Raw genomic sequence first — 12,352 nt, 5'->3', positions numbered from 1 at the left:
TTAAATAAAGAACACTTTTTTCTTGCTATTCTGAACACTACTCAATATTGTACATTGGTCGTAAAAATGTATTCTCGAATTTGTCGTTAAGAGATAGAGAAGTAAAGGGCTTTGAAGTCACGTCAATACTTTAAAGGGGAAGTCAACCCCCCAAAAATTATTTGCAATAATATGTTCTATGCACCTTAACAAGTCTGAAAACAATATTCTCATTAATATTGCGTGAGCTCGATATGAGTTAAGCAGCCAAATCCACCGATTTTTCTCATGGGGCAGCCATTTTGTCACTTCAGTCGCCTGAAAATGACATCACCGTTGCTGAGGGCTCAGATAACAACCAATCACAGCTCACCCGTTTTCTGAGGCTGTGCCATGATTGGTCGTTATCTGGTGATGTCATGATGACAGCAAGAGACAAAATGGCCGCCCCAGATTTTACTGCTTAACTCATATTCCGCAAAAGCAATATTAATCGGAGGGCCATGTTTCGACTAGTGGGCCTGAATAGAACAAAATCTTGAAAAGAAAATTTTCAATAAGACTTCCCCTTTAAATAGGACGCCTTTATATTAGTGAAAGAGAAGTCGTGGAGCCCCCGGTCTCTTGGTGACTCATGTCATGTCATTAAGAGCGAGTTTAAAGGCTCTTGCAGCTGTTCACGGAGGAAAACAGAGAGTTTTTGTGATGGAACATCTCACATAGAGGGAGGACAGAACAAGTTAGTTTCTAAGGAGACAAGGGAAGAGGCACGATGCACTTTGACCTTTGCGGGCAAGGGGGAGGATTTTTTTTTTTTTCTGACAGGATGTGTTGCTCTATGTTGGATGATTAACAAGGAGTGAGTCAAATACAAAATTAAATTTTCGCACGCTCACTTTTATTTTTTATTCTCACGAATCATTCACAACTTCCCATTGCAGCATGGCAGGGCTGCTTGGAAGTATCACAGAGGCATGGATCTGTCGGATTTGTCGATGCATAAAAAAATAAGTGATGGAAAGATAAAAAAAAAAAGCCAAGCTACACTCTAACCTGTAGGATCACAGCATTTTGAAGACAACTAATTTTATCTTCAAGATAATGTAGCATGAAATGGAATATATAAATCATTGGCCTACTGGATTCTCATGGACAATTTCTGCGTGAATGAATCGGAGGGCGGCTCGAAAAGCATAGCGATTATGTGCGCGCAATTGATTTGCAGCACTTTGGATCAAATAAAATGATTTTATTTTTCTTCTGCGACTTAAGTTTTGACTATAGGCATTTGATATCATTTGCTATACATTAGTCATGTTTACTGCTTGACAAATAAAGTGCTAATGCAGCTCAATGTCGCGGTTCAATTTTTTTTTGTTGCCCGTGTATAGTGTCATTTACAAAAAAAAAAACAACAATGCTTTCTCCTGGGTTGCAGATGTCCGTTTTATGTAATGTCATGCGATTTAATAAGCTTGCTATCCGCATGCACTGTGGGAGATGAGCCGCAGAGAGACAGCACTCGTGACGTTCCACTCTTGTGATTTCCCGATGCCCTTCGATGTCATTTTAATGGTCACCCATGTCGAGTTCAAACTCGAGCTGAAGTGAACCGCAAGCCAACCGAGACCACCTCTTCAGGTGGCCTCTGTACTCTGGCGTGTGATTTTTGTTCTTGGTGCACGTTAGACGTTGAATGGTGGCGTTCACATGGCGTTTTGAGCAACTGCACTATCGGAACGTTCGCAGCCATCGAGTTTGTCCTCACACTGAAGATAACAGGACAATCATAGAAGTATAATCTCACTGACTGATTTTCTGTCAAGAAATCCTCATCTTTGAATTTTCACTTGTGCCACTGGCAATTCGTTTTATATCCGAGGACGTATGTTGTTTATTAACTGCTTGGGAGCTTTATTTGTATTGAAAAAGGAAAAAAATACTACTCTGTTGGTGGAGAGACTCGGGTTACTGACTTTTGACAGAGATTAAATTGTTCACACTTCCAAGAAAAACGATATCCGTTCAAGGTTACTTGTACATAAATTTTTTTTTTTTTTGTATGCGTGTGTGTATGCCTTAGCTATACCGTACCTCAGGGTCTTTCTAGATAAAACGGCGGACAGTTTAATGAAGTCATTCTGGACTCTTATTGCAGCTTCATATTCCCAAGTGGAATGATTACTCCCCCAATTGTAACCACAGGAATGCATTGTATTGCTTATTATTAATATTGAAAGCCATTTTACCTTGAAAAGAAATTTAGAAATAGAAAAAAAAAAAATCAAAGGATACCAGAATCAATCCACCACCACCTGGAATAAAAAATCCAGAGTGTGGTAAATAAGTTATTACATGCTAGACAGCCACGACTTCGGGGTCTTTTGTGCATTTGTCCCGTATGCAGCCATTTGCTCACTGAGCCCGGCTCAAAACGGTTCACTGAGCCCGGCTCAAAACGGTTCATATTTTCACGTCAGCATACGCGGCGTATCCCCACTGCGGTAGATCTCTTCACAGCACTGAGTGAGTGCGACTTCGTTGCCGCAGTGTTTTACAGCGGCACCGTAAACGGCGTTGTTTAATTAAAAAGCGGATACCTTAAGTGAAGCAGTGAACGAGGCGCGTTCCATTTCCAACTATCGATGAGTGTTGATTCTTCTACATGGCCCTCGATCTTGTTAAGTTCACTTTTGTTACTTTTTAGTGCTGCTTCCTTTCATACATGAAAACAACTGCAGTGTATCAAAGCGTCTCATTGAGGGAACGTCGAATAAAAGAAGTAGTTAATCTAAAAGGAAAAATAATGAATGATATTAGAAAGACTCGGAGATATTGTGTCAAGCGTTTGGAGGTCAGTTACAAATGCAAGATTAATAACGTAAATATTAATTCTATCACTGCCTCCACAGAACCTGTTTTTTTTTTGTGTCTATGACTCACCCTCCTGTACGTCCATCCAAATTAATCTACTTGAAGGACCACCTGACGTGACTCATGTAGTTTCTTTCCACAGTTACTTGGCCACTCTGAATGGAAGGAAAACAAATTTATATATATATATATATATATATATATATATATATATATATATATATATATATAAATGGGATGAGAGGAGCTCACATAATGGCGTGATTGTATCCTCAAACGATTGTAGAAAACTTTTCCGTGTAATTACAGATTAGGGTCAAATTGATTCTGTTCTGGGCTGCTGGTCCAATTTGTTCAAATAATGAAACCATTTTGGCAATAATGGCATTCAGTCTTATATTATGATTGACAAAAGTCGGGTATGTTTTTTTTTTCTCCCCTTGGTTATATAATCAAGTCAGTTGTACAACAACATTTTTTTTCCTGAGCATATCACTTACTGCTTGCATGCTTTAGCAGCCAGTGACCTCCCGTCATTCTATTTCCCCTCATCATCAACCTATGCATTACATTGTTACAAAATCATGCAGAGATTTTTTTTTTTACTCCTCCATACCATGTCATACTCATGTGCTTACATCTATTGTCTTTAAACCAGATTGTTCAACTCCTAGTATAAAATCTGCAAAGCCTTACCACCTAAGGAGTTTGTTGTTATTTGAGGAGGTTGTATAGTCATTGCACCACTGCACACGTTATTGTGTGTGAAATCATATTCTCTGTTTTAGTTCAACATTTACGAGGTTGTACAACTTGAGTTGAGACTCAAATAACCTCTCAAAGGATGGTTTTCACTTTATTTCCACAAGATGGGACTCATTATTTTGGGGGGGGTCTGTCTTTTTATGGGGCACACTACAAATAAAAGAAGCTTGTAGTCTTCAAAGTGTTGATGAATTAAAGCAAAAACTAAAATCCTCGTAAAATGACACAAAAAAAAAATGGTTTCAACAATCACATTTCAGTTGAACTACTCCCTCTTCTGGCACATTCATGCCTAATAAACTAATAAATAAATAATTTTTACACTCATGTAAACTATTTAATTTTACTAAATATAATTGTCAAAATGATTGGTGGGCATATTCATTGAACATGAATAATTTTCCAATTGTGTGGAATGTATTGCTTAATCACGTCTTGAACCATTCGAGGGCTCCGGCCACACAAAGCTCTACTATGGCAACTATAGAAGGCGGCATTCTTTTACTTATATCCCTTTCCACACTGCACTTTATTTATTTTTTTCGCAGTTCACCACAAGAAAGGGTGCAGGACAACACAAGGACCACGGCACCACGATGCAAGTCTGCCCATATTTGGCACTTGTTGCTAAATAATGATCAGCTAAAATTATGTGTTTAACACTCTTAACCACCCTGGTATACATCAAAGTACGTCATTTGTCTTGTGTCCACTCTTGACATTCGGACACGGCATTTTTTATTACCGTCCGAAACGAACAATTAATCCATGTTTCTCCCCACATATTCATTTGAGGTTGGGCAGGGGGGTGAATTAAATTTCACTCCCAACCTCCATTACCTCCCTTCTTGCACACTGTTGCTTTCTGTCATGAAACTACAAGTTGTTATTTAACGGTAGTCTCACCAAATGCACTTATAAGGTCGCTATTATTATTCACTAAAAAGTAATACAGCGCAAACCTTGGCAGTGTTACAGACAAATGGTCTATTTCCAAGAGCTTCACCCCTCCCCTTTCCCAAGTTAATCATGAGTGGTCCTTTCCGCTTGTGTAGATGAATAGAAACTGGATTTATTCATGCTTAAAGTATATCTTAACACCGGGGTGGGCAAACTTTTTGATTGACGGGCCACAATGGGTTCTAGAATTTGACAGAAGGAGCAGATGGATGGAGTGTTTTGGTTACCTCACCTCATCGGAGAAAAAAAATATATTTAATTTTAAATGAAAGTGAACAAAAATATTACAACAATATATATGTCTTTGAAAAACCACAGTATTTAGAAAACAAAACATGAACAAGGTTTATTATTTTAATTTTTTTCAAGTTCGGCAAACCGGATTAAAACGTTTAACGGGCCGGATGTGGCCCCCGGGCCGTAGTTTGCCCACGCCTGTCTTAACATGTACTTATTTTTTTAACATTTAGCAGAAAGAGTCACTGAGCAACAGGAGGCTATCTATATATGACTTTGGCCAGAAGGCAGACTTAACCTTGGAAACGTTGTGAATCATGTCCAGGGCACATAAAAAAAATAAATAAAATGAAATGATAAAAAAAACAACAATTTTTAGTCACATTTTCACAAGCACTGTGTGGGAAGTAAACACACTCTGACTGAACCACTACTACACCCTCAATGACTCAAAACATCACAAGCTTAGTAAAACTACCAGAATAATGGAAAAGTACAAAAGCATTTATCGCCGTGATCCAATAGCAGATCAGTCTTTTTTTCATCGTTGACACTGTTGAATTTTTTCCCTCTCAAATAACACTTTTGAATATATGTGCAACTCTTTGCTTGCCGTGCTCGTTGATTTTCTTTTCGATTATGCCCCGAGACACTTTGAAGATAAATGGAAGCAAGGTACACATTTCTCAGTCAAGCAAATTCCACGATCCGGTTGTTCCGACACAGGCTTAACTCGTGATGTTTCCTCAAGTGCGAGACCAACAAAACCAACGTGTTCGACATCATTTGCCGGCGTTGCGTCTCTGCTTCTGTACATCTAAATAATGCATGATTAAAGACGACGGCAGCCTCAGCCATCTGTGTCGGCCCACTCATGCCACACTTAATCACAGATTAAGACGGCAAATTTGCACAGGCGATCTTGGGTTCTTTCATCGCAATATGCAACATTTTCTGTTTCAGCGGACGATCGGGGCCTTGTATCCTGACGCCACATCGAATATCGCTAAACATCACCTTTTGTTTTCTAGGCGTCCTTCACATCAATAGAGATTACTTTAATTAAAGTGTGAGTCATCGTCAAATTGTTTTATTTGTGGATTAGGGATCATCATCTGGTACATTTAATTGATTGACAATGGTGATTAATGTTACTTTACTATTACAGTGATGTCTTGAGATGCAAGTTGAGCGATGCAAGCGACGGACTTGACAAATGCAGTGGTTTGGCAGAAAGAGGCTTCCAGATGTTAATTGCCAATCTAAATTGGGATTTATTGTGAAACTAAACGCAAAACGTTGTTTATGTAAAACCGCCTCGCAACTTTAGCCTTGAATAATCAGCGATCATAATGCTTAAGGAACCAGACTCATATTCACCAGCACATATTCTTTATCCTCTGTAAAGAAACACGAATATTCCTGAGGAGTTATTTGATATCTGTATCTCTGTTTTATATTGGCCTGAGTGCGCACACACCAGAAGGTGCTGCACAATATCCATTGAAATTGAAAGAGAAAAAAGTGACCCAGAGGAGTTTGAGATTTGCTGATTATTTTATTTAAATTTTTTTAAACAATCTATTATTATGGCCATCCTTTGCTGTAGCAAGTATAATATCTCACATTTAGCCGGTCTTGTGACAAAAACCCCGTTAATGATTTTATTAGTCACGCCACAGCAGGAGGAGCGACCAGCAAAAGGCACAGTGTGATGTAAAAAGCACCAGAAAGAATCCATTAAAACAAGAAAGAAGAAGAAGAAGCGGAAGGCTAATTGGGGCCAGTGATAATGACTCAAAAACAAACAATGTTCAATTGATACAGCAGCTGTGACAAATGAAAAGTCTACCATATGCCTTCACAAAGAGAATTCATTCAAATTTGTATTGATTGGATTTCGACAGAGCAGGTTGGTAAATGTCAAAATGGCGAAGAATGTGCGGCTCAAACCGAGGAATGGGCCTTTTATTAATTAAATCGCGACGTATCACAGGAGCAGGCTTGCAAAGTCGCAATGGATAATGACAGGATTCCATTTACCGTAGCTCCTTTTGTCCCAAAGGGCTGCCATGGCAAACCGACGACGCTTTTACCTTAATGGTGGCGAGCTCCGCCTTTTTATTTTGCTTCTTTTGTGGTGCTAATTCCAAAACGAGAACCAGCTTCAGTGTGAAGTGAAGACAAATATACACTTGATGTGGATTGTAACCTAGTATAGCATCCTTTCAATTCGGGAGTACTGCTTCCTGTCAGCTGTCAAACATAACTTTCTGACAGTTGCAGACGTAAGCAAAAGCATGGAAGGTGGCCAAGAGAATTAGAGGTACTCAAAGGCTGAATATTAATTCAAGATTAGAAATGTTGCTGTCAGTGGCAGAATAAACAGGAAGCTGATTTATTGCAATTCATAATAGCTGGCATACCTGCACTAAGATGCAAACCGTTTGCAAAATTGAAAGAGGCCAAGCATAACTAGGAAGATGATTTGTCAATTTGGAAATGTCTTCGCATGTGCGCTTCTAACAAACAACAACAAAATAAAAAATAAAAAATAATAATAAATTGCCTAGTGATGAATTGCGATAAGGGGCTTGGGCAGGTTTTAACACAAATGCAATTTCATGGCAAAATGAGTCCAGAAATATCACTGCGGCGGCTCATCAGCATAAACACAGCCTCAGCTGTTCCTCTCCTCCCACAAACATGAGCATTGAAAACCGTATTCAATGGCAATTTGCGGTTTGCGTTTGAATGTAGCCACCGGTCACGTCCATCTTTAACTGCTTACATCATCAGGATTGGTCGTTATGCTATCATCATTTGTTGCTTATTGAGCATGGCAGGTTTGTCCATAAAAGATGCACACAAACTGTTGGGACCTTTCCATCGACCTAATTTTAATGACTGTATTTAGTTATGCAAGATTCTTAATAATGTTTGTCTACTAATTGGTTCTGAAGGGCTACATGTCTTTCAAGCATGTTTGTTGTCTTGTGAGTTCCTTTTTGGGCGAGAGTGCTATTAGGCAACATTGGGGAGAAAATGGGTAACAACTTATTAAAACATTGCCAGATCGTTTTTTTTTTTTTTCTTCTTGGGTGAAGTGATGTCCAGTACGCAGGTGTGAATCCAAAATCAGGACGCTCAACCTCTTGGTGGTGATCTGCATTCTTAACTTCACATTCTACTACTATCACGATGCTTTTCAATGATCATTCCAATGGATTATTTATTTATTTATTTATTTATTTATTTATTTTTAACAATGGCCCATGGTAATAGTAATATTCATTTGCCGGTTGAATTGACAGCTGCACAAAGGCATGTCCATCCCTCATTGTAAATTACATTCATTTACAAAATTTACATTTTAGTTGTTTTAAGCTTTCTGTGTTTGTTGTTGTTTCTGCACCGGGCAACATTACGGGTTGCCACAGAAAGCTACACGCATCTTTTTTTTTTTTCCCCAAACTTTTTGCAGCATGCGACTGAAGCATGCACGCAAAATCTCTCAAAGAAGGAAAACCTCTGTTGAACTATTTGGCCATGATTCCAAAAAGTATGTTTGGTGCAAACTCAGCACAGTTAATCAAAAAAACACTTTGAAGCAAAGCAGTGCTGTGGGGTTGTGTTTCTTGAATTTGGGGCTGTGGTAATATGTGAGGGAATCAAACTGTTCCGAATAACAGTTAGCTTTGCGCAAAACATTAAGGCCCCCGCTAAGAAAGGAGATATGTCAGGGAAAGCCTCCTAAAACAACAGAACTTTATTTATTTATTATTTTGAGACAGTTAAATGTCAATAAGTGGGTGCTGACTCCCATTTAAACAGGACTGGTTAATTCTGAAAATAACAACGCCCAACAGATTGTTTAAACTTTTCCGTAGCATTAGTAGAAAAGTTATAAATGTGGTGACATTCATAGTGGTGGTCATTTTATCAATCCCTGGCATGTAGAATTTATATCCGCGTTAGATCCAATGACGGCCCGATACTGACTTTTCTTCCCCCCCCCCGTCCCTTCTAGGACTGGCTGAGCAAGTTTGGTTACCTCCCACCCCCAGATCCCGTGACTGGCCAGCTTCAGACCAAGGAGGCCCTGACGAAGGCCATCAAAGCCATGCAGAAGTTCGGAGGACTCAAGGAGACTGGCGTATTCGGTGTGTGCGTGTTTGTGTGTGTTTTATGCATGACTACAGCATGTGTCAACGGGTGTTGGATGTGAATGCAAATTTATAATCTCTCTTGAGATTGCGCTGAGGTGAATAAAACATTGTGGCAGTCTAAGAATGATAAGTGCACATCCCGCTCTCTCTCACAAACATGACGCCATAAATCTTCATACACTGTGTGCACTTGCCACTCGCAGACTCAAACACACACCGCTTTGTCCTATCTTACATGCATGAGTGTAGGGACCAGCGCGAGCCCGTCTGAAAGGTAATCATTCAAAGACGGTTCAAATATATTGTAATATAGAGACTCGTAATTTAATACGATTGCCCAAGTGATCACGCTGTATACGTTGCATGAATATAATTTTCTTTTTTTTTTTTTTAAAGATTTTGCATAAACAGTTAATCTAATCTTAATGGGGAAAATACATTAACTCATTCACTGCCTGTCTTGGTAAAATGAATGTACTTTTTTGGCTTTTATACCCGTCAATGGCAGTGAATGAGTCTAAAATATTTTGCAAGAACTCCAAAAAGGCAATCCAAAACAAAGGACTTGCTGTTCCACCCCTGTCCTGTAGGTAGCAGTAACATACAAATTGTTAGCACAAATGACCCCACGAAGCTAGCTGGAAAGCTTGACCTTCACTTATGTTGTTTTTTTTTGGTTTTTTTTGCTTATTAACTAACATCCGTATTGTAACATCTTACCTTGTGCTATTTATGCTTGTTGGAGGTAATTAACAAAATAATTCCTAGCTTTCAAAAACTTTGCAATCCACGCTCTCGCTATAATATCCTGACTGAGTTGCTGTACCTGTTTTCTTCCGCAGACACTCATTCAAAAAAAAAAATAATAATAAATAAGTCAACACGAAGCCGGTGTATAGCCAAGAAGTGATGGAAACATCTTTTTGATCAAAACACGATGAAATAAAATTTCCATCGGTTCCCACTAAAACCAGCTGCTATCGCTGTTAAAGACCTTGTGAATTGAATTAAAAGATTTCTAAAAAATACATATTTGAAGATTGCTGAAAACGGACAAAGACTGAGAACTTTGTCGGGGGTTTTAATCAAATCTACTTTTATGTACTTGCTTTATACTAAACACCTTTGTCTCTCCTCAGATCAAGCCACATTGGGACTCATGAAAACCCCCAGATGTTCTCTGCCAGATGTGCCTGTGGCTGAGGGGACAGCAGGCCGCAGGAGACGTAGCCTGAACACTCCGAACAAATGGACGAAGAGGCATCTATCTTGGAGGTATCAAACAATTAACGACATGAAGTCAAGGCCTTTGTCTGGCTTCAAAATTGCGCTTAAACGTGACGAAAATTTGAGTGACTCGACTATTTCATTCCATTGATACTTTGAAGTACATGCCGGTTCATTTTATAGTCTTTCTAATTGCATTACTGTAGTGGAGAGTTCGTTCTCAAGCCGGTCGCCTTTTCAATGTCCTTCCTTACTGCGGGACATCAACATGACTCTTAATTGGGGAAATCTTTTGCCTATATCGATTGATTTTTAGGACTGATGTTTGCTTAAGGGAAGTTGTGATACAAGCTTGAGAGACCTTTATGCAACACTGCTTTACACTACTTTCTAATGTGTCTTGGTAAAATGGTGTAAAAATTTGGAAAAATAAAAACTCCCAAACTTGACTGAGTTGAAATTTATTAAACAACTTTAGTGGTTTACAACATGTTAAAGCTTTTGTTTTGGACCTTAGAAAATAGACAACTTACTTTTAAACGCTCCTAGGCTCAGCTGCATGTCTTATAGCAACAACACAAACAAACTTTTTAGTAAGTTTACTATGGCAAATAGTTTTCTGTTGGTTGTGAGTTGTAGTAGACTGACTTTTATTCGAATTTCGGCAGAATCTGTTGCCTGTTGCCTCCTGCACTCGAAGTGAAAAAGTAAACAGGCGGCTTACTTATTGGCTGCAACCCACTGCATAAGGAACCAATCAGATGGTCATGTGGGTGGGCCAATCTCCTTCTGCAGGCAGGGCCACCAGCACAGCAGAGAAAGATAGAGCGAGCGAGAAGTGTGTTGCAAAAAGCCAAAATCATTTTTTTGTGTGTGCTGTCCCAAGTTATAAATGCAATGTTACCCAGGATGGGCTATCGTGATGAGGTAAATCAAGCAAAACCTTTTTTTTTTAAATTTTTTTTTTAATTTTCAGAGCGAGCCAATCAATCTTAGCTTTTTTTGATGGCCTCGCCGCTGCACGTGAAACCTCACTATCAACATCACTTTCAAGTTTTATTAAGGCGGCAAACAACTCTCACCACATTCATGTCATTTTGTGTCTTGGATAAAAGCACCGGTCTCGCAGTTCTGTGGGATGATGAGGTCACGGAAGACCGCATCAACCAAATTATAACAGGTCACCAATCCCTCTGCTGCCGTCAGATTTCTGACTACCAATGGCCAGTTACACCAAACTCCAGAAGAAGTTAAAAAAAATATCAATTAAATGCTGTAAAGCTTTGATTGGAACAAGGAACAAGACTGTACCGCCCCTTCTACGTAAAATGTGAGTGTTTGGAGAGAGTCCGCGCATTCAAGTTCCTGGGAGTACAGATCTCCGATGACCTCTCCTGGACACACAACACTACAGCAGTGATATTGTAGGTCCATCAGCATTTACACTTCCTGAGGGTCCTTAGGAAACACAACCTGGACAGCAAACTGCTGCTGGCCTTCTACTACACGTCCATCGAGGGCCTGCTGACTTCCTGTGTCTCTACCTGGTACAGCAGCTGCACTGAGGCAGACGGAGTGAGGCTCCAGAGGACAGTCAAAATAACGCAAAAGATTATTGGCTGCCCTCTCCGCTCCCTGTCGGACATCTACACCCCCCCGGTGACTCAGCAGAGCTCACAAGATCATCAAGGACAATATTCCCCCGAGTTCACACCTCTTTGACCTGTTGCCCTCTGGCAGGCACTACAGATGCATCAAAACAAAGACAACAGACTGGAAAGCAGTTTCTTCCCGAGAGTCATCTTCATGCGGAACTCTCGCACGCAACTACCCTTACTCTGTAGAACTGCCACAATGTGTTTTATTTATTTTATTTCACATTTATTTTTTTTAATCTTTAATTAATTTAATTGATATAATCAATTAAATTATTTTTTTTCTGCACTGGAGAGGGCAGCTCTCCAATCTTGTTGTACACTGAGTACAATGACAATAAAGGGCATTCTGATTCTGATTCCAAGAGTCTAACTTTATTAAACGTCTCTCTAAAAACAGCTGCAGATTGATACAAACAAAAATAATTGTTGATTTTTCTTTATATATCTCCGTTACTAGGCTCCTTTGAGGTGCTTGGGGCCTTA

General features: G+C 39.4%; 1 protein-coding gene across 1 annotated transcript in view; it reads left to right on the top strand.

Annotated features, from left to right (window-relative positions):
• LOC148319459 (matrix metalloproteinase-17-like) overlaps nt 1–12,352 on the top strand; it is a 67,890-nt gene that overhangs the window by 27,380 nt on the left and 28,158 nt on the right. The window contains exons 2-3 of the mRNA XM_088281904.1: nt 8,846–8,978; nt 10,124–10,259. Coding sequence (XP_088138030.1) covers nt 8,846–8,978; nt 10,124–10,259 — 269 coding nt within the window. The remainder of the gene's footprint in view (nt 1–8,845; nt 8,979–10,123; nt 10,260–12,352) is intronic.

Source organism: Idiotropiscis lumnitzeri, chromosome 18, assembly GCF_059441095.1.
Source record: "Idiotropiscis lumnitzeri isolate Australia: NSW breed Sydney's pygmy pipehorse chromosome 18, RoL_Ilum_1.0, whole genome shotgun sequence".
Taxonomy (NCBI): domain Eukaryota; kingdom Metazoa; phylum Chordata; class Actinopteri; order Syngnathiformes; family Syngnathidae; genus Idiotropiscis; species Idiotropiscis lumnitzeri.
The sequence above is the reverse complement of the archived record's forward strand: the minus strand, read 5'-3'. Positions and strand labels throughout refer to the sequence as shown.